Source organism: Parambassis ranga, chromosome 1 (genome assembly GCF_900634625.1).
Source record: "Parambassis ranga chromosome 1, fParRan2.1, whole genome shotgun sequence".
Classification (NCBI taxonomy): domain Eukaryota; kingdom Metazoa; phylum Chordata; class Actinopteri; family Ambassidae; genus Parambassis; species Parambassis ranga.
This window is the reverse complement of record NC_041022.1, coordinates 20,460,862-20,483,698: the sequence shown is the minus strand read 5'-3', so window position 1 is coordinate 20,483,698 and position 22,837 is coordinate 20,460,862. Positions and strand designations below refer to the sequence as shown.

General features: G+C 40.8%; 2 protein-coding genes across 3 annotated transcripts; one reads left to right on the top strand and one right to left on the bottom strand.

The window, feature by feature from the left end:
• Positions 1-661: 661 nt before the first annotated feature.
• On the bottom strand, positions 662-16,226 carry syngr1b (synaptogyrin 1b). 2 transcript variants are annotated; one of them, XM_028407667.1, is made up of 4 exons: positions 15,802-16,226; positions 3,848-4,085; positions 2,755-2,900; positions 662-1,162 (listed from the first exon to the last, which is right to left on the bottom strand). In XM_028407667.1, exons 1-4 carry the CDS (start codon positions 15,901-15,903, stop codon positions 947-949), a joined length of 702 nt encoding a protein of 233 aa, XP_028263468.1. In that variant the 5' UTR covers positions 15,904-16,226; the 3' UTR covers positions 662-946. The 2 variants fall into 2 exon arrangements, with proteins under 2 accessions (XP_028263468.1, XP_028263477.1); XM_028407676.1 differs by lacking the exon at positions 662-1,162 and adding an exon at positions 1,601-2,633.
• Positions 16,227-16,978: 752 nt separating this feature from the next.
• Positions 16,979-22,563, top strand: ift27 (intraflagellar transport 27 homolog (Chlamydomonas)). The gene is made up of 7 exons (XM_028408854.1): positions 16,979-17,125; positions 17,480-17,559; positions 21,053-21,112; positions 21,442-21,501; positions 21,658-21,775; positions 21,963-22,072; positions 22,211-22,563. Exons 1-7 carry the CDS (start codon positions 17,092-17,094, stop codon positions 22,313-22,315), a joined length of 567 nt encoding a protein of 188 aa, XP_028264655.1. The 5' UTR covers positions 16,979-17,091; the 3' UTR covers positions 22,316-22,563.
• The last annotated feature ends 274 nt before the right edge of the window (positions 22,564-22,837 follow it).

The following is a 22,837-nucleotide window of genomic DNA, read 5'->3' as shown; positions in this document are numbered from 1 at the left end:
AGGGTTTTACATGCTTAAGGTAAAAAAAAAAAAAAATCTTTTAGCTATTCTTTCAAATTGAAGGTGCTTAAATAGACCTGTGATAATGTGTGTGTTGAGTAAATGTTGACTGGTGTCAGATTTTGCTTGGCAGTCAGCACTAAGGCAACAATTTGAGGAAGGAAAAACTTTTTTAAAAAAAGAACAAAGAGAACACACAAACTATCCCACATCCTTCAACAAGAAAATTAAAGTGACCTTTCGATATATAAACAAACATACGTGTGAGGGGATTAGTTGCCAGATATGCTGCTATTTGTCGATGCTGATATCCTATAATGCACCACTAAGGAGTTTTGTCAGCAGAAACTTGTGTCTGTTCAAAAATCGATATGCTGTGAACCTGCATGTGTGTATTTGAGGGCGTTTCAACTAACACTGATCGCAGTCATTATGCTGACTGACAGAAGACCCCAGAAAATGAAGGCAAGCATTGCAAGCATTGATCGACAAACCTCTTGACTGGGCAATTATTTGGTACCCCCCCCCCCACACACACACCAACCCTCCCCTTGGATTGATCATTATTCTGAACCTAATTATATCCCATCTTCAGTGAGCTCTAAAGTCTGGAAACATTTTCAACAATTCTGACATAATTTGTATTTTGTTCTTTCCCCCGATCACTATGAGACACACTGGCAAAAAGCACCAGCTAAATGCATTCAAATGTTGCACTTCATCCAGCACCCATGGATAAAAACTAATGTCACATTCACGCAATTTTGCTACATGTAACATTACATTTGCAATTTTCTGGGAAAATCTTGTGTAACATTGGGTCAAAAATGGCTCATTGGTACTAAGCAAAATATGTCAATATCAGTTCTTTTTTAAATTACCATTAATATTTTTTTTTAATAAATGTGGGGCAACCTCATCTAGAACATCCAATCTTATCTGCATCTTAGTAGTCTTGACGCTGGTAGCCACTGCTGCCGTCAAAGACTCCGTCGCTGTTGGCCTGGCCCCCTCCTGCTCCTGGGCTCTCCAAGTCGTCTCCAGCGAAGGAGGTGTAGGGGGCTCCGGCTGCATCCTGGCTGGGGTCCGTGTAATCCTGGGAGAAGAGGGCTGAGTCGGCCCCGAGCTTGTATCTCTGGAAGGCCAGGAAGGACTGGCCCGCCTTGAGAGGGGAGGGACAGGTGATCGGACATAGAGGGAATAATGAAGGCAGTACAAGTGCATAGACAGAAATCGAATGGTGTGAAGACAGAAGCAAAGATGCAGAAGTGTTAGAGCAAGGGAAGAAGAGAAGGGAAACAAAAGAAAGAGAAGGAAACATTGATTAGTTGGCTGGGAAGCGTGTGAAGCTTATTAAAGTGTTAAAGTGAGTCGTTTAGTCAGTCACAGCAGGTTATGTCTACAGGAAGCAGTGCAAAGAGGCTATTTACACACTGCTCAGCTCCACAATAAGAACAGTGGGATAGTCACAGTGCAGTTAAACACTGACCACAAATCTCATTTTGTCGATAATTTAGAGGCAAAAGCGGAACCAATGCCAGAAATGAGAGCAGAGTGACGTTCACAGAGAAAAACATAAAGAGGCGCGTTAAGTTGTGAGTTTTGGGAGGTTACACAAGTTTTTATTGCTGCAGACAGGCTCTGCATGAACAGCTTGACTCTTCGGGGCCCATTATATTTTCATATCATGGTTCATATATTTTTACAAAATCTGTCGTCATTAAAGTCCAAATATTTTATCACGGAATTCCTCTCAATATAAATGTGGATCATTAAGGGCAGTACTCATGTAATTAAATGTATTTTATGACTTAATCACAAACTCACCTAAAAGCCATAAAAAAACCCAATGAATCTGCAATAAAACTGCTACTGATGCTTAAACGCACCTCTAGGAACTGCTATGCAAAAAGCTTTCAAATCTTAAACTTGTAAAAACAAAACAAAAAATCTTAGAAAAAAACTTTTAAATACAAAACTGGAAACATGATAGTCTGGCATCTTGGGAAATATACTTCTTTAATTTACTGCCAAACATTAAATGAGACATTAACTTTCAATGCATTTCCCCAAATTGTCCAGGTGTTACTTTATAGTATAGAGCCAGGAGATTCACCTGAAGGCTCTGAAAATGCAAAACTGAATGAAAAAGAACACAATGTGCTCTAAAAAAATCTATAAAAACCCATTACTAAAGAAATGCTTAGGTAGTGAATTGACCTGTAAACTGACACATCACTTGATTGGGTGGAGAAACTACACCTGTTGAGCTGTAGGGTAACAATAACTAAAAACCTTCAGTTTCATCAGTACCACTGACTGCAGGTTTTTAGGCAGGTGTTTGTGAGTTTAGTAATTTAACGTTGCGTCGACCAGCCTCTGCATACATTATCATCATGATGTGCTTGGGTCAGAAACAGGTCATTTAACTGGGCTGCAGTGTCTGATGTAAGCTAGCACCCTTAAATAAGTGCAGCCACAGTGAAGTAGTAGAGTGTGTAGGATCAGCTGTGTGTAGTGTTAAGGCTGAGTCAGACTAAAGGTTGATGAGGCTGAGGGGGGAACAGCTTGGTGTATTCCTCTTCAAATGACACATTCTTTAACTTCTCCATAGAGAAGAGAGTCTGGGCACCCTGTTGGAATAACATTCATACACCCATGAGTTAACCAAATATCAATGTATCTGTGTAAAGAAACACTGTGTCACAGCACTGTGCCAACCAACTAATGTACCACTGAGGAGCAGAGTCTTACCCAGGTGAAGATGGAGAAGAAGGAAAAGGTGATGGCTGCCCGGGCAGCGTCCCCTCCCTCCCTCAGGGGGTTGTCCTCTTGTTTGGACACCTGCCACTGATTGGCCAGGAAACAGAAGCCCACGAACCACATGAAGGACCAGAACGCTGGTAAGAGACAAAGAGAGGGAGCGGTCCATTTATCCATTTGGCATTATTTAACACTAGTGACTCATTAATGTCTTAACAAAAAAAAAAAAGCATAAACCAGCAGGCACATAACTTTTTGTGGAGAATGGAAACAGTCAAAACAACAACAAATTTCAATTGGGTCTGCCTAGCAGTTTCTCTGGAGCTCTCTAATTATCAGGTTGAAGTCTTTGTAGGTTGATATCTTTTACACCTGAGAGCCCCGCTAGCCATTTCCCAGCATAGCTAAGCTGTCTGTCACCTGTCAAACAGTAAAGAAACATGTTCCAAAACCTGTCAACGTATAGTACAATGTCTACGATTCTGAGTCTAAAAAACGTTTTAAAAGGAATTAAAATTATGAATAAATGTGCAACAGCAGCAGGTTTTACAGGAGAGTTCTGAGAGGTGGTGAGGACGGACATATATAAAGCATAATCAGAAACATCCATGTCTGATCAGGATAGCAGCTGTTCCCTTTGTCACTGATGTACAAACCTTCTCATATTACAAGAGATAGGGTGAGAGGAAGAAAGACAGAAAATGTGCGACTTATAAAAACAAAGGAGAGTCTTGTCTGTGACAGGAACTACCTCATTAACCGACTCGACACACTGACTATCATGTCATTATGTCTGAGTTCACCGCAGTAGCACTGCAGCAGAGAGGCAGAGGAAGCCACTGTCAGATACACCATAGCACAAAAAAGTCTTGTTAGTGCCAGAGGAGTACTTGTCTCCTTATTATGCCTGTCACACCTCCTCTACTTTTGTTCTGATGACAGCCTGACTACAAATCTCACATTTTTGTGTGTTAAAAAGGGAGCTCACATTTCTTAGAGATTTTTTTTACTATTAGCTTGGAAATCTGTACAATCTGTACACATTAAATGAAAAAATGTTTATGATGTATTCACATGGGTTTACCTGACACTCCAATATCAGCCAGCACAGCCTTCTTGCGGTCTTTGACGCTGCTGATCTGGGGGAAGTAGATGTCCAGAGCCAGGAAGGCCATGCAGCAGAGAAAGGCCATGGAGCCCATAAAGACGCCATAGTTACAGGCGTTCTGGTTGTGGTTAAAGATGCAGTACTCCTCCACCTCTTTGGGGCTGTTAATGTAGCCTTCATTGGCGATGCAGCCGAAAATGACGATGGAGAAGAGCTGCATGAGAGAATAAAAGAGAAGAAGGTTGAAATGTGAGGAACACAAGTAGATTTTGTTAGAGACTTAGTAATAAAACAATACAGCAAAACCTGACAGCACTAACAATACGATGTATGCTACAGCCCGGAGAACCCCAAACTGCCCCCAGGCCAGCCAGGAGATGTAATTCCTTTAGGAGGTTCTTGGTCAGCCTTCTGGTTTCATCCCAGATGGCTAAGAGGAGCTGGAGGAAGTCACAGGGGACATGGAGGTCTGAGGATCTCTGTCCCCCCCTGTTGCTAGCATTCTTGATGGGATACACAGTTTAGAAGAATGGATGGATGGATAAAATATGCATGTATGTATGATGTCTATCTGTTACTGTAAAAATAAACTCTGTTTATAAATCTGTCATGTTATAGACATTTCAGTAGTAACTGATAACTTATAACTTATCGAAGCAACTCATAGAGAGACAGTGTCAACATGTGCTTACACACAATGTTCACATGCTGATCAGTTTCTTTCTCCATGGCTGCAGTTGGTTCATTACATAATGCTCCACAATCAAGATTCATGTGGGGTAAATATTTGAAATATATAGTTGCTTTTTTGAGGAGTGGAAGACGGGATAGTGGATGAGAAACGTCTGGGCAATCCAGTAAATGGGCCTGTAACTAAGTCGTGATCATGTGTGATCGATGAGCTTTCCTTTCTAAATGAATCTCTTAATAGAGAACGACAGATCAGCCATCAAAGTATCAGAGTAGCAGTCATTCAAAAGCTAAAAGAACGCAGAATGTCTCACACTGTACATGCAAAAGAGTAAAGGGCAATTGTTAAATGTGCACAATTGCAAAACATGTACAGTGTTTGTGTACCAGTGCTCTGTGTTTTGAGCTCAGGACACTAGCACCCACTGAAGTCAGATGGTATATTTAGACTGACCGGGTAGTTTATGAATAAGAAATTTATTTCAGCTTGATGCACTCAGCCCATAATGTCACGACAACCCTGCAGGGAAGTTTTATGAATAATCCTTCATGTCTCCTATGTCCTCATTGTGCCTCTAGATGTTTTTAAATGAAAGCATGAGGCATGATGAGGATTAAAGCAAGTAAAATATAGTTGTCAGGTACAATCATATTGTTTGTTGTTTTTTGAAAAAGACATCATCCTACAGTGTTGTGTAATACTGATTCCCTTTAATACTGCCGGAGAGGTTTTATCCTTCTACTGGTGCTGTCTAAGGTGGAAGGAGGGACAGTGACGGGGCAAAATGGAGCCAATGAATGGACAAGGTTGATATGATAGCATCTCTCTGTTCTGCATTCCTCCCTTTCTATCCTTTCTCTGCTGTCTTTTATTTTCTTCTCCTCTTCTGTCTGCCTTCGCCTCAAGGAGTGGAGGCGCAAAGGGCTACAAAATGGAGTCAATAAGGAGAGCAGGTTACTAAGATACCATCTAGTTCCCATCTTCACTGCTCCCTCTCTCCCCTCCTTTACAAGGCCATACATACAGACATCCACAGCGTCAGTGTTCCATCCTGCAGTGATGTATAGCAGCCTACTTTGTACCTCAGTTGATAACAGCAGATCTGACAACTCCATCCAGCAGACAAACCCTCAGAGCAAAGCTCCAGGGAGGTACTTCTGTCTGGGTAAAACCGAGGCAGAGGGTGTTTACGTTTGTTGGCAGTTCGTGTGTGGTCTTCACTGTGCTGAGTGAGAGACTAAAGGAGAGGCAGAGAGGCTAGAAATGAGCCTTGGGGTTGGCGGATAGTTTGCCCAGCTGTACTATCCGTGGTCATGTAATAAATGACAGCAATACAAAGGGAGGGTAAACAATAGACTTCTACTGACAGCCGTGCTTATGAAAGCCAGCAACCAGGCCAGGAGGAGACAGGGATCCCAGGCATGACAGGGATTACAGTGCAGTTTTTATTTCTTCATCTCTGTCCATCATCATCCACTATTCCCTCTCCACTGTCTGCTTCAACCACAGGTTTACAGCTGACATCAAGAACTCAGCATTTGAGGTGCTACAGCAGACAGTTATCGGTAAGTCTATAAACTTTGCTTGACATATAATTCATTTTGAAAAAGATTTCTGAGGCAAAAATCTTTTTGAGAAAAACAACTTAAAATCAAGTCACATAACTCAGAGGTGTTGAAATGGAGAGAAAAACCATTTAAAGGAATCTTTAACAGAAAAAAGAAAAAGTGTACTGCCACAGTGCCAGAAGCAGGATGCTCACTCTGTGATGCAGTACCCACCCGTCACTCAAAGCGGTCATGGCCATAATTATGCACAATTTTAAGTCCTACTACAATTAAAACAAGTGAGTTCTGGGATATCCTTGCCCTTCGATTGTGCCCATGTGAGAAGCCTAAAGCAGGGAGATGATGCTGCTACAACAACAGAAATGACTCATAACATCAGGCTGGAGGTGCACTGACATGCAGCTTGCAGAAAGAGGTTTAAACTGTGAGATTTGTCCAATAAGATGTATAAAAGGCCATCCACCAATGGGAACTGATATCACAATCAGCTGCTAAACTGAAATTTAGGCAGGAACGGACTTGCCTATAAGGACTTTGCCTTGCATTGATTTTCTATCCTTGGGTATATTTAGTGTTGATGCTGGGTATGATCATCTTACAGGGATGGGAGTTGATTGTACTGCAGTTCTTTATGATGGCTTCTGTGCAGTATTTGATAACAGTGGATGCAGTTCACATTATAAGCGATCACTATATTAACCTAATGCATTGTGGGGCATATAAGCAGCTCTATCAGGATGGCTAAAACTGGTGAAATACTTGAGCCACTGGTATTAAACAGTAATAATAAAAAAGACTCAATGCAAGCTGGAATTTAGTGTCTGCGTTTTGACTGCAAGCTGTAACAGTATGTTAAAAAGAATGCATCACTCTCTGCAGTCCAGCCCCTTTCACACACACTCAAGGGTGTGTGGAAGAGCATAGTAACACCTCCATCCCCTCCTTCACCAAGCTCAAGTCTTTTTCATTAAGGAGAGCGATGATGAAGAGATGAAGGCTTTGCAGAGGGGACGAGCGGAGGAAAGTGTTGGGGGCAGAAAGGGTATGGAGGCGGCACTATTTTTAGAGCAGCTGCATCACTGCTCCCTCCCTCCCCCCCTCGTTTTCTCTCCCATCTTTCCTTGTTACTGGCCCTACCTCTGCCCACAAGCATTCTTCAGAATAGTGAGCACACACACACACACACACACTATCCATGTACAGCTCAAACGCATGCACATTTTGTCCACTCCATGCTTTACATGCCTGACTTACTTTAAGATTCAGGTCAGAAAACACAAAGTCACACAAGCACAAACCCAGAAAGCAGATCACATGATGTCAGAGGGATGTCAGTACACTGTGGCTACTAGAAAACACTCACATAATAAACATATGTACTGTAAACAGAGAAGAACTGATGTTTTTCCCTTAACTCCTTTAAGCATAAGCAGCACTACAGAGGTGGTGCAAGTGTTAATGGCTTCCCCTGTAACCAGGTAGTATCCACTTCTTTTCTGATATAAACAAACAATAATTAACAGCATTTCTGACACTGTTGTTAACACCCTTAACCACCCACAGACATGTTTGTGCACTGCAGCAAATGTCATGTTTTTAATTGTGTGTCATTTTATGATGCTTCTTGATATTTTTAGTAATGACCACAGCTAGTCTTCTCATAAACTGAACTGATTCATCTGACAGCTGAAGCTGCACCGAGTCTTTGCAGATTTATTAAAACCTCCACATAGCAGAAAGAATAGACTGATGAAACCTCACTGTGCAACACTTCAGAAATGTGTCATTAGGAATTTTTGCCACTGTACACAACATGTAATTGAATGTTATGTTGTTCAATTGTAAAATATGAGGGTGCTGCATGCTACCTAGGGTGGTTTTGATTTGTAACTGGACTTCATCTAATAATATATTACAAATGAACTGTTGCAGTCTATTTTTCTGAAGCAGGAGTTTATACTTTGAATATTGTAAATAATTTCAATAACATTTTCTTAGCTATAGATAAGTATTTGAAATACTTTAATAATCCCAGAAGGGAATTTGTTTAAGGCTGCTGCCAAGCAGTGTCATACAATGACCAGCACCAAGGAGCACCACACCAGCAAGTGCACTGGAGGCAATGCGGGTATAGTGCCTTGCCCAAGGACACACAACAATGACTAGGGAGGAGTTGGGATCGAACCACCAACCTTCTGGTTATTGGACAACCCTGCTCTACCACTGCCCACTGATAGAGTTAAAGTATTTTCATACGTTCAGAACATTCAGAACATCATGTACAGTATCTACAGAGCATGAAAAATCACTGCTGACATTTGGACCAATAAACTGCAATATGCCATCACTGTATGCCACCAGGGCAGCTCAGAAATTACTGTTCCTGACCCTTTTCACCCTGTCCTTCCAAATTAAGTCTCTATCTGACATATTTTTCTTGTACATATACTATACTGTACTTGTTGAGCCACTTGTCTTGCACTGCAGTATTGTCTTTGCTTCTACACATCACAAAGAGCTGAAAATGTGGAATTCTGATTATTTATATAGCCTTTTGTGCATTGTTTCACAACTTCTGTAACAGGCTTCTTTAGGTGAATGGGAATGATTCAGGTGATATCACATGTCCTGAGTGCAGTACTAAGTCACCAGATAACAGCACAAATAGCAACCTGTATCACAAGACCACATTTCTGTGATTAGGTCACTTGCTGGCATTTCCTTTGCTGAATAAGGTCATTAAAGTTGGGCAAAAGCTTCGGGAAAGGAGCATACTGCAATGTTCACAGGTCAGTTCGGGCTAGGTAAAAAAGGCTTTGCCTTTTGTAATGACTAATCTTTCCTCTGTCCACTGCCAACAAAGGCATGCAGTAGGGAGTCTATAACATGACAGCGCGACCTGCAGAGCCACCAGTTTTTTAGTGGTGTGACACACTTTGCTTTTCCGATGCTCCCCTGAGAAACTCCACTGGGAAATAAAACTCAGCATCAGGGACTCTCTCTGTGTGCCTGCTTGTTCCCCAAAGTCTCTGTTCCACTCATTGAAACACAAAACACTCTGAACACGCTGAAATAATGATTGGTTTTGGTATGGCCTAGTTCGCTATTCCTGAAAACACACATCGTCTCTTAGGGTCACAATTATATTTGCTATCACGTGGCGGGGGGCAGATTGAATTACTGAGCTCTATTCTTCAGCTGCCTGCAGAGATCAGGTTGGGTTTGTGATGGCTGGAACTAAAGGATGTCCTTCACATGCATGCTTACTGCTTTAGCAAAGATATACACACAAAAACACTGAATCACATAAAACATGCATGCAACATTGAAATGCGGTGAACCCGCTGCTCTTCAACATTCCTCACCTACTTATAAGCCATGAAAGGTAAAGCATGTGATTTGGTTTCACATGTGACCCCCCCCCTTTCCTTTTGTCTTGGTATATGACTTCTGTAGGTGTGTGTGTGTGTGTGTGTGTGGAGAGAAGTTCTTTCGCCTCACTGTTCTGCAGATAGATCACAAGGTTTCTGGAGATGATGAAAGCAGGCTCTGTGAAGAGTACCACGTGGGTCTCGGGATCTTGTGACCATCTGAGGGTCACTCACAAATTGCACATTAAGGATGCTAACTGCCAGAGATGTGTGTGTGTGTGTATGTGTGCACATGCTGAAACTTTGTGTATGCATGCATGAACACACATGCTTTCTGTTGCTCAGTGTATTTCATTTTTACTCTGATTCTAGTTCTTTATATTTAAACAAATTATGCCATTTTAGTGATGGTTACATGAAACACACACACACATTCACGTATAACCACTAATCAGCTACTATCTTTGTCTAAATCATAACAGTCCAGTCTGGCTGGTTGTGAATGATTTAAAGCTGCTGTTGTGCTGACTGAAAGGCCTTCTGGATCTATTGAAAGGACCAGACAATTGAGCTGGGCCTTATGTCACCCTGGTATTCACACACTGTACCTCACACAAAATCCTGTGTTAGAACTAGACCATGACCCAGCAAAGTCCTAGTCTTCATGGCTGTCATGCTGGTCTGTTCAAATTCAATCAGAAAATTCAATATTAAAAAGTAAAGTCCCTTTGCTGTATCACTAAGTCGTCTACTGGTAGAAACTGATTTCACCTTAAATTGTATGACTTTACTACAAACACTGTCAGTCTAAAATATGGTTACACAGAAAGTAGAAAAAAATCAATGTACAGGTAATATCTTTAGCTGCAGAATTTGGTTTTATAAATCCTAACCCCTGAAGACAGCAGAGATCCTTTATCAGCCAACTGGGCTAATTTTGGTTTAATGACTGGATGGCTACACATTCTCCTGCTTAATAAATGACTACTTACTAAGAAGTAGCAATCATTTTACACACACACATACATACATAGAAAATAAATAATAATAAAATGCACTTTTTAGCTGGTTTTTAGCTGATTAAGCACATAGCAATGTGTGCTATATCTATAATTGGAGTGGGCCAATCAGAATGAAAAATTAGGAATATAAACATATTCACCATTTATACTCACAGAAAATGTGCCTAAATAACCAATGCTAGTAGAAAGAAACATGAAAAAAAAGTTATTTGATCCCAGAGTGAATGGTGAACTGAACCCTTTCCCACTGTGGACAACAATGGCATTTTGGTGGGTCTTAGTAGTATTTTTTTCCTACTAAAAAGAGGAAGATGAATTGGCCCATACAAATACAGAATGCTGTAGATATTAGGATATGTTGGAATTCGATTTGTGATTCCTGTCAGAAAAGAACTGCTGCTGAATGACAGAGGATCTCTGCTGGAGGATATTATATATAAATATATATTTCTATATATTGTGTGTGTGTGTGGGCTTATTGTCTGCTGCAGAGCCGTTGGCCTGGACCAGGGATACCTGATTGCTGCTGTCACCATGGCAGCAGCTGCTCATGTAATGAGGGAGAGAGAGAGAGAAGGAGAGAGACGGTAGACCTTGTCAAAGTACAATTCAAGGAGAGCCACTGCAGCACCAAGGATACACAATGAGACAGACAGTCATAATCACAAGTCCAGGACACAGCACCACTCATATGCACACATCTACTCTCTATTCTTCCAAAATCAATCAATCGCTTTATGATACCCTTTTTATTTGGATTGGGTGGTTAGTGAGACCATCAAATGAGCCAAAAAAAAAAGACACAGACGGTACCCCAATTCTTGTAAATGTATAAAATTTAGCTGTGTTGAATCATGAGAACTGAAAATCTGGGCACATACTAACACCATTTGGTGCAAAGTAAAGCACCAAGATTTTTTCATGGAAATGGATCCCCTGAACGTGACTTATTGTCAGTTTGACCCAGTTACAAAGCAGACTAGATGGCTCTTGCAGCCTGCTGTGCTTTGCGAACAGGGATGTGAATGAGCAGATACAACAACTGCTCATCTTCTGAATCAAACCACAGCAAATCAGTTAGGATGGCTGTACCCATAGCATTCCATGTGTTAGCCCATTAACTACAAATTAACCTTTCACAACCTCAAACTGTTCACGCATCTAATTTCCATTTTATCACCAGTGTTAAAACAGTTAAAACCTGTTTAATGTTTCACAGGGCTAAATGATGAAGGATACCTCTTAATTAGTGTAGGTCTGATAACAGGCACACTATCTTTAGCTGTTGACCGAAGGGTTTGACCCCCACTGAAGTCTTTACACAGTGACAACGAAATATCATCTATGAACAGCATCCTTCCCTTGTACCCTTTTAACTCTTTGATTTCATCATTCTTTTATCACAGTGGATTTCCTGCCAGTCCTACAGCCTGAGTGTAAAACTGATTACAACTACACTGCACTGTTTGGACTAATTCGATAACCTTGCCAATGTTCTTGTGTAGCTTATGCACTTTGACTGTACACAAACCTCCACTGACTCTATGTAGCATTGGTGCTGCGATGGCTTAGTCTACTAAAACAAGGTTCACGAGAATACAACCTTTAGAATCACTGGTTGCCCGGGATGTTATCAAACCATCGAAATTTAAAAATAAAGAGAGCTGTATTTTGAATTTGTGTATGTTTAATGCAAAATCCACATCCTGTGTTCGCACATTAGCTTTTATACAAAGCAAACATGCAACCTGCATCTTTAAATAGCTTACAGACTGTGTCTGAATTTTGGCATGTAGGCACTAACACACTGTGTGTGTTCCTGTTTAACATGGAGCTGACAGAATGTGCTGCACCGCACTACGTCAAATAGTTCTTCACCGATGACAAAATCTCTTGACCTCTGGAGTGCTAATCTCCATGATAGCTAAATTTAAAATGTTAACCCACGTTACTTATGTAAGGGAGCTTTAATTAAACAGAAACAGCAGCTTACAGTTAAACAGCTTTTCCATCACTCAGAAACGTTTTGGCCAATATTACTCTACTTCAATGTCCGACCTTTGACCTGCAATGTTCCAAATGTACTTCTTCTGCTTTAACAAAACGCTAGTGTACAGTATTATTTAAAGGAATATAAAAGGCTTAATATTTGAACAGTTGCTTCTCATTGCTGTCACTGCAGGCTTCTGTCACACAACAAGTTGCTTCCAGTCATCGATGTAATAGGTGTAATAGTAATATATTAATAGTTATGCTGCTAAACAGAAATAAAGGCTGTACAGTAGAGAGATTTCAATGCTCCCTCCCCCTGATTAGGTTTGAGAAACAAAACTACTTTTTTAGGTTTAGGCAAAGACCATGGTTTGGACTGACATTATTAAACAACCCAAAACTCGACTAATCATTTCTTAGCCTACTGTGAAACTACATTTGTTGCTCTGGACGAACATACAGTAGCTATTACACATTTTTCCATTTTACACAAAAGTAATGAGTCGGCACCACATGGCAACATGGACTGTTGTGTGAACTTATGAATTCAGTAGGAGGAGTAGGAGGCATGTAACATCCACCAGTGAACTTATCCTATTGTAATTACCACATATAATTATTGTAATTATGCTATAAAATCTGATGACATTATTTTATTATACACGCACGTCTTGATGAATATGTGCTTGTGTAAAAAATTCCAAAATTCATCTAATGGAAATGAAAACATGTAATGAATTCAGGAGCACTCCTTATTTGTATACAGGTGATGCCTGTAAAGAAATGTTACTGAAAACCAGCAGGAATTTGCCTCAGGCCTTTCAATGAAAACCACACACACAATATCATATTCTTTTAAGATGTCAAATGGTGAACTTTAATCTGCATTTTCACCCTGCAGGCAGACAGAAACACTGCTTTGGGCATGTCAACTTTTGAAAATATATATATTTATATTTTTAAGCAGAGTCAACCACGAAAGCAGCAAAACAAAAACAGCAGATTTAGATTTAGATGAAATTTGATTTGTTTGTCCTGGCAATAACCCAAAATTTAAATCCATTTAAAATTGTACCATGGGCAAAATATGCATTTATTTACAAGTCAGTTTGACACTTTTTTGGTATTTATAAATTCAATTATTATTATTATGTGTTCATTTGGAAAATGATCACACACAAGGTGCTCACTCTCCATCTGTCACTGTTCTGCTCCTCTCCAACCATCATGCATCATCACAATCACGCAGCACTGACTCCCTGAGGCTGAGTCACACACACACACACTCACACTCACACTCATTATCACCTCCACATACAGCCCTCATATGGCAGACAAAGTGGGACATAGAGGAAACCCTCGACCACCATTCATAAACTGTTCCCACTCTTTCAAAGTATTTCTTCTTTCTCTCTCTCTCTCTCTCTCTCACACACACCCTTACTCTCAGTTGATGTCTCCCATCAACAAATGTCTAAGTGCTGATTGTTTTCCCTACAGACAGCAACAGACTGACTGAGAGCTAGCACCATCGCACAAAACATCACCACTCAGGCTATGGCTGTTACTATGGTGACATGTTGTTGCTCTGGGCAACACCTTAAGGTAGGACACTGATAAGGGGCCATAAAGACCCTTAATTCCTGTATATCTAGCAAATTGTCGATGATGTAGTGTGAAAAAGTATTTTCTATTTCTACCTCACAGAAAAAAAATGTGTAGGATTTGGACAATAAGCTGCATACAACTGACATTGGACTAGAATGTGTGTTTGTCAATATTTTCATATCCTAATAGTACATTTTTAGTCCTCTGATGATTTAGTTAATCTAAAACAATAATAGAGAGATTAAAGGATAGACAAAATAATCACTATCTGCAGCACTAAATGGCAAATAGAGCTTTGGATAAAAAGCAACTACTGAAAAAACCAAAGGCTGAGAACGCTGCAGTGTTTCTGCATTACCTCTTTATAGTGACATGATGTCACATTTAACATTTCACTAACTTGAGTCTAATTAAATGGTAAAATAAAGTTCAGTATTTCACAAAGTACATCTTTAAAGTAAGAATCTGACCTCAAAAGAATTCATCTGATAAATGTATGGTACTCTGGACAACCACATGACTTGCCTTCACGTGTTATTCAGTGCTAAGAGCTTAACACATTTCCACACTTCATTCACAGGGTTTAGATTTAGGGTACATTTCATGCAATATCTGAAGCTTCCTATCAGTCACACTTGGGCATGGTGTTTCAATGGCCAACACTGTTTTCTAATTTAAAGAAGTTCAAATGAACTCATGGCATTTCCATAATTTTCCTTATGCTACAAAAACAGGAGTGTGACTCCTTCATTTAGGCAGTAAATAACAAATGACTTTTCAAAGTGGATCATCAGCCCTTGTGATGTGACGCATATTTTCAACAAGGGACATGCCAACATGGAAACTTGTTCCATTACTGGAAACCATGCAGAATCAACATTTTCAGATCTACCGGCCTCTTTATCTTTGTCAACTCTGGAAAAGGCGATCTAAGGACATGCAGACACAGGGGTATAAATAAGAAATAACGCTGCTGTGGAGTGTCTAGACTATAAATAATGGCCTTCCTGAAATATTCCCTAAAAAAGGGTTAAATGTTTGCTCACTGTACCAGAATCAACTTACTCAGAGAGTCTAATTGTTGATCATTACTTCATTAGGCTGGGCCAAAAGGGCAAGCTGTCTTTTTAGAATAATATCTGAACTCCAATAACTGAAAAGTTTGGTAAATATTATCTGAATGTAGAAGAAAGAGAGAGAGATTGAGAGAAGAGTGCCAGAGGTTGTTCTTGATGCTCCCTAGCCCCATAATGAAAATAAATTGTAAACATCTCTCCTTTTTAATATGATAGTAGAAAAAAAAGGAGAAGTTGTTTATTTTGTAGATGTAATGATACCCATCCAAGATATTCTGGTGACCATAATCCTATAAAATATCATTTGGAAGTGGAGTGGCCAATGTTTTTATCACATTTGACCACTAGGACTGCACCTGTATTAGCCTATCAATATGCCATTATGTAACACAATGTTATTATATTCATGTCATGGTGCACTAACATAAAATAAATAAATAAATATGACATGGCTCTTCTTCCTCACAGGTAAGCTCCGTGGGCCCCCTTTTTCAAAAGCCCACAGTGGCCAGCACACTGTAGGCCTGATCATTGATGGCCTCCACTCTGTAGCTAAGAACAAACTTATTTTATTTATTTTTTTTCATTTTTCATTTACTCACCCAAGACACTATTCGGAGAACGGTCTGAGGCTGCTGGAGGAAGGTGACGGGGTCGAAGGCTCCTCCGGCTTTCCCGGCTCCGTATGCCTGCATCCCCTCCATGGTCCTCCTCCTCTCTGCACAGCCTCCTCTCTCCTCCCCGCTGATGGTTCAAAGGCACAGGGTGTGTGGAGCTCCGGGCAACCGACACGGAAAATACCCGAATCTGGTGCTGCCACTGCTACCACTGCTGCTGTACGGACGGATGCACGTCTCTCCCGGGCTCCTTTGACGCACCACAGCCTCCCCCGCTCGCGCTTGTTGTTGTTTTTAATTTAACCTCTAACTCCCCTGCCGTGTCGCTGATGTGTGGGCAGCGCCAGTGTTTTGATGATGCTCTCTCTCTCTCTCTCTCTCTCTCTCCCCTCGCTTTCAGCACAGAAGCCGGTGGCAGCTACGTGAACGCGCCTCCGTTGTCACGCCTCGGACGGAGCGCTCCTCAAAAAAAACACACACACAACGAGCACGCGGAAGTGTTTATGAAGTCGCGCGCCTTTACTCACAGGACCGCCACAAGGAGTCACGCGCCCTCCATTTATCTGAAGCTTTTTTCCCCTCGGCCACAAGAATGCGACGAGGGAAACAAGTTAATTAATCCAGGACGTTATATTCAATTTGGCTCATTATAAAATTAATGTGAGTCTGTGTGATTCGAAAACGTGTTCGTTCACACGGGGTCACTTATATCTGTTAAAAACTACCGTCTCGACGTGATTTTAAACTTAACTGTGATCCTATAACGCTACAAACGACTAAAAACTTCTACATTCAACTAACATACTGTGAGTGATGTGTATTGTTGGTGAAAGAAATAACGCCCTCGTGTGGTCTTTACCAAAACCTGCAAGGACTCTTGAAATGCACCACTTTTCATCCAGTCTTCACTTCTAACTCATGAATCACACTATTAAGCTTTATAGGATTATCATCCTATGTGGTTTCTTATGTTAGATATGCTCTTTTGTAAATAACGCTGTCTGGTACAAAAGTTGCCTGACAGACAAAGTCAGGGAAAATATCCCTATATATGACGTCATCACCAACAGCCAATTACAGCACCACTACGCAATACACGTAGCCTCTGTCTGGACCAATGAAACATCTAGGTAGCTGGTTGCTAGGAAACGTGTTGTGTCCATGTTGCCGAGGCACAGGGAAGAATATCCCGATTAGCAGAGGCAACTAAAACAAAATATAGCGTTTGTAACTTCATATGTGACAAGGAGCAGGTACCTGCACTGTCTCAGGGTAATGGTGAAGCTGAGGGCGAGATGTCTGGTTGTCGGTAAGGTTTTGCAATTTTAGCCCATCCTATTTTAGGGTCCAAATCTTAAGGGCTAAAGCTAACCAGTGTGCTAAAAACAATTTCAGACAGTTTTCACTTAGCCGTCAACCGACTAAGGATGAGTAAATGTTTCCTACTTTCTAACCCCATGTATGGAGACGTATGTTGTTTTCTGTTAGGATACTAGAGTCGGTATGGTAATTGTGACAGGCTCGTCTCTTTAGAACCACTTAACAATAATTTTAGGCAAACATTTGTACAAACAGATAAAAGAAGACAGCAAACACGTGACAGTGCTACAGTGTAAACACACAAATTATTAAGTTCTATTTGTTTGTTTGTCCCTGTGTGTAGGAGATGCGGCAGTGGGGAAAAGTGCTCTTTGCCATACATTCTACAGTGACGGCACTCTGTTCCAGAAGAACTACAGTATGGTGAGAGCATTGACACATGGTCTGTGAAAGACTGATGGTTTGATTCCTGAGTTCCTGTAGTTCTAAATATACTGATGTGCAGGCGGAGTATTGCCATAACGTGCCTCTTAACAGTAAGGCCATGCTGTATTACATTCACATCACACAAATCCAAGCAGAAGACCCAAGTTGTTAAACAACTTATTAAGGGATTTAGAGGTTGTGCTGTGCGACTAGCCACAGGCTTTTTATATTCAGGTTGGGTAGCTGAGGTTCAACACCACATGAAGTATAATTCTGGCTCATGTCGGAACAGAGAGCAGTATGCTGGGAACAGCCTGGTCTGTGTGATATTAAGTGCTGCACTGTTTATTCATTAAGTTATTGAGTCCTGTCTGTGGCTACAGTAGCTAATCAGTGTGATAATCAGCTAAATCTATTGCTTTAGTTGCTGCAATGCTACCTAGTCTTACCTTTACCTATATAGGAGATCCTCATGTCTGTAGAACTAACTGTAGACATTTATAGACATAGGCAATTCTACTGAAGAGGCGGCATTGTTACAAATTCACACAGATCAGTCAAGATCTGTATAACTGGGATTTACTGAAACATATAATTTTATGTTTAAATTCATTAACCTAAAGCACTTGTCTACTTTCTGCAAGAGGTTATTATGCATCACTTGCAGATCACTGAGACTAATAATAGCTATTGATAATCAAGATCACATTACATATGCGGTTTCTTTAGTTTAGTCCTTTTCAAGGACCTGCAGAGGTCTCTTAAATCTGCTACAGGAATCACTGAAGTGCAAAACAGCATAATGTACCAATTAATGCCGATGCAGAGAAGGCTAATCTGCATTACTTATGCTAATCTGCATGAGGGAGGGAACCGTGTCATTAACCTGACTCTGTGATATATGGGGTCAGGGCTGCTCACTGATTTCCTCTGTCAGTGTTCCAAGGGTGTCCAATCACTGCCATTGCTGGCTATGCACACAGTCATTCATGAATACATGCTAGCACAACTTGCTTGCATGTATTCATTTTCTTTACAGTACACATACATATGCTGAGTTTGGCGCTAATCTTTGCTGCTGGTTAGGCTACAAAACAGGTCAGTGAGTGAGCTATTGGACAAGAGCCAAGTGTGTGAGTGTTTGTTCAGCTCTTGCTGCGTCAGCGTTATTGGGGGTTCTGAGGTGACAGGAACGTCGATAATTAATACAGCAGGATTCTGGAAAGCCACCAGAACAGGTACTTAACAAACACACACACACTTAGTACAACAACAGTGTTGAGTTACTCCATACTGCATGGGCTTAGACCCACTTGTTTGTGATGTTGTGTGTGTGTGGTGTCATTTGTTGTTGGACTGACAATGTAAAATGGTCTAAGTTGCTGGCTTTGTATGTAGATATAACACTGAGAGCAAGATTCAGATTAACATTTGTGGCTATGAATCAGAGCTCTGGACAACAATTTATCAGCTGGATGCACTGAGAAACATGCTCACATGAAAATGCTGGTCACTGGATCTGCTGTTGCTGTGCTACTGTTAAAAATCCTATTTTAAGAAAGACACTTGCAAGATATTAGTTGAAATGAAGTTCCCCCTCACTTGGCACCAGGTGCGTCTTATAAAAGTAATATAATATTTAATCCAGGAGTTATTATGTGTATTTTTTTGTCTTGATTTAACTGTTTTGGCTGTAATAGAAACACAGTATTTCCATACCCATATTTATTTGGAGAAACATACATGTATTTCAGTGGATGAACCCTTTTCATTTGGGACACCATGGTGCTGTCTTCGGGCTAAGACAATACATCATATGATTCCTTTGAATTCATATCCTTTCCTACTTGTCTTCATGTTGTTGCATAAAAAAGATTGGGCTTTTCCTTTAAGGTGAAAGCCCAATCCCTTCCCCTGCTGATGGAAACAGGTGACATCAGGTGTCCCTCTGCCATTTTGCCCAACACAAAAAAGTAGTGCTGTGAAGAGTTTCGCTGCGCAGATCCCTCCTGTTCTTCAACTTTTGGTTTTGAAGGGTAGCTGCGGCTGTCAGCCATTCTGATCACGTCCTCCTTTGAAAATGTCAGACGGCCCGTTAGCAATATTCCAAGCTTATTTGAAACTAATAGGCCCTCATTGACATTCCAGCAAGAGGCTTCCTATGCATCACACCAGCTCATTAGATCGCTGTGAAGTGGGACTGCACCATGGTCTGTGTGTGTATTACTGGGTGCTTGTTATGAACTGTGTCTGTGTGTGAATCAGGTAAATGTTGGAGTGAGGTGTGTTTGTGTGTGTGTATTTTACAGAGGCAGTGAGTGTGAAAGATGCGTGTGTGTTTTCAGGGTTTCTACAATTTGACATGCTTAGTTAGGTGTGAGCTCAGGAGATCAGATCAATTTAGAGTTTGATGCTGATGTGAAGAAACCTCCGCTCACTTCTCCAAGGTCACCACTGATCTCTCACCAGTGAATACATACGTAGTGGTCAAAGGCAGCCTGCAACTGCCCAGTCCAGTTAGAACCTCTTTGGATCTTAAAGCTGGTAAAGAAGGTGCATTTGCAATAAGAACAAAGTCAGACCTATGTCCTTCTTACCCTCTACTACCTACACTTGATCTCTTTTCACAGTTACCCCTCTTCTCGTTACGCCTCAACTACTTCATCTTCTGTGTTTTTTTTTTCTTTCATCACAACAGTTTGACCAAAGTTCAAACAGGCACTTTTTCCTGAATGGTTATTTTGGCTGACTCCAGAACATCTACATAAACAGCTTTCCCACTAATTAGCCTGCCAAAGTAGACTAATCAGCCACAATTAAACTGTGACAAACGTTCAGTCAGGCTCATCATTTTGGTTTGTAATTCTTTGATTAGAATAGATTGATTCAGTTTTAGAATTTTTATGAATCCATGTCTGCTTTAGCTGTGGCCAGAGGCACTTTTTTTTATTATTTTCAATACATAATTCCATTTTATATCCAAAAGTTCAAAGGTAAATTTCAGTTCATAATTTTCCCTGCAGTAGGTAGCTTTTTTTTGTTTTTGCTGGATAGTCATTAATATGCTCCAAATCATTGAGACTAATGCACAATGCCTGTGCAAATGTGAAACCAGAGGGACAGTGAACTACACGTAGAGCTGCCGGTCCCTAAATGCAGTTCTCTTTATTAAGACATTTAGTACAAAAAAATGTGGGGGAACAGAAATGCAGCAGAAGCGGTCTGGTCAGGATTTCAACACTGGGACTGTGAAGCTGCTTTCAATCCATGCCAAGCAGCTAATTAGCGATGCTTGTAATGTTTTGACATTACCCATAAATCACACCAGACAGTGGCAACACTCAGACAACCTCTCATGTTTCTTCTCTTCTCTTCTGTTCTCTTGACATGCAGAGCATGTGACCGACTGCATCTTGGGAATACACTTAAAAAAAGACATTTACATGGCGGCATTTTATATATTTGTATTTTTTTTGTTTTTGTTTTGCAGACGACAGGAGTGGAGCTGATAATGAAGTGTGTTAACATCCCAGAGAGCAGCGACAGTGTGGTGAAGTCTCCTGTTTATCCTGTCTCCACAGATTCGTCATTACTGTATCTCCAGCCACACTGAACAAAATGACACAAGCTAACAACAGTACATTAAAATGTGCTGAATAAGTTTGTCTTCAGATACTTGACGGGCCACACAGCCACGATCTATTGCTGAGACATCAAATATTGTTAGAAACTCATCTGTATTCAGTAAGCAGCATGGTAGCATTGTATGAAGAACATTAATGACATTGCCAATGAAAATAGGAAGTTTAAACCACGTAATTTCTAAATCTGCATGTGTAACACTATTTGCTCTCTTCTCTTCTCCTCTTTCTCCTCTAGGAGCTCTACATCATAGACTCTGCAGGAAAGGAGACATTAGTGGAAACCTGTGAGAAAATGGTAAGATTAACTCTCTGAAAATATTCCATTTGTGAAATTCACCATCCACAGCTTGACGGAGTAAAAACACAGGGGGGGGCATTGCTCACAGAAGTTAAAAGATGTCTGTACCATACTCCTCATATCTACTCAGGCTTTCCACCTTCTCTTCCACAGTGGGGTCAACCTTCATTGCTGTGCTTGGTCTTTGACCTCACCAGTCAGCAGTCTTTTGCCAACTGCAGCTGCTGGATGGAAAGAATGGCCGCTCACTGCAAAGGTCTCCAAATACAAGGTAACAAGACTTTAGGACCTCTGTTTACTTTACCTTCATAATATATTCATATTGTGATTCATTGCTTTTAGCATCTAAGAATGAATAAATCAAGTTCCACCACTAAGATTGTAGTTAAACTGTACAGTGATGTGTGAAGTTATGCATCAGTCTGTGCATTTGTGTTTTTGTGTTTGTGTTTTTTCAGGGGTCCTGGTGGGCAACAAGTCAGATCTGTCCGCTAGACGGGAGGTGCAGGAATCTGTGGCCAAGGAATGGGCCCAGAGCCAGGGACTGGAGTACCACGAGACGTCGGCTGTGAGTGCCACTCAACAAAGACATCACCGTGTTCTTATTTGCATAACTGAGAATATTGTGACTAGCAGTATATTTCATTGACATATTCTGTGTATTACATTCACTGCATCAACGTGTATCCATGTTTATCTCTTACAGAAGGAGATGGAAAACTGTGACGCACCTTTCCGAAGATTAGCCCAAGCCTTCCACTCTCTCTACCAACAACGCCGTGACACCATCCAGAATCTCGGTCCAGCCTAGACCCCATTCCAGCAACTCTCACACACACACACACACACACACACACACACACAGATTTCCATTTGGAAGCTTTAATAGGCTGAGGGCTATGGAAGCTTAAGATAATACAGATAATACATGTGAAAATACTTTTTTCTACTGTCGCAGCCGATCAGCAATGAAAGGGCTTGTTCGGAATAACATTATTATGTTCTCAGAAATAAAGTTGTTTTATATGATAATCAGCAGTTAGCAGTGTTGTTTCTTATCTTTCTGTTCCCTCTCCATGCACAGACACAGAGGTTTAGCTCCAGAGTGATGGTGCTTTTGAAAAGAACAATAAGACTACAGGTCATTTGTTGAAGGAAAAAGCAAAGCCTGTCTCTTCTTCTCTCCTCTCCACGCAGTGGTATAACTCAGATTTTATTTATTGCCTCTTACCGTTCCTTTTTTCTGACTCCTTTTTATCTCAATGTCACTGTTTTGGCCTTTCTCATCTCTCTGTCTCACTGCTTTGATGAGTTTGCCGTCTCCTCTCTTTCC

Coding starts and splice junctions, on each gene's coding strand:
- syngr1b (XM_028407667.1), bottom strand. CDS start 15,903: ATGGAGGGGATGCAGGCATACGGAGCCGGGAAAGCCGGAGGAGCCTTC. Junction 4,086..15,801: donor TTCTCCGAATAGTGTCTTGG/GTGAGTAAATGA, acceptor TCTCTCATGCAG/CTCTTCTCCATCGTCATTTT. Junction 2,901..3,847: donor GGCTGATATTGGAGTGTCAG/GTAAACCCATGT, acceptor GTCTCTTACCAG/CGTTCTGGTCCTTCATGTGG.
- ift27 (XM_028408854.1), top strand. CDS start 17,092: ATGGTGAAGCTGAGGGCGAGATGTCTGGTTGTCG. Junction 17,560..21,052: donor TCCAGAAGAACTACAGTATG/GTGAGAGCATTG, acceptor TTTGTTTTGCAG/ACGACAGGAGTGGAGCTGAT. Junction 22,073..22,210: donor AGTACCACGAGACGTCGGCT/GTGAGTGCCACT, acceptor TATCTCTTACAG/AAGGAGATGGAAAACTGTGA.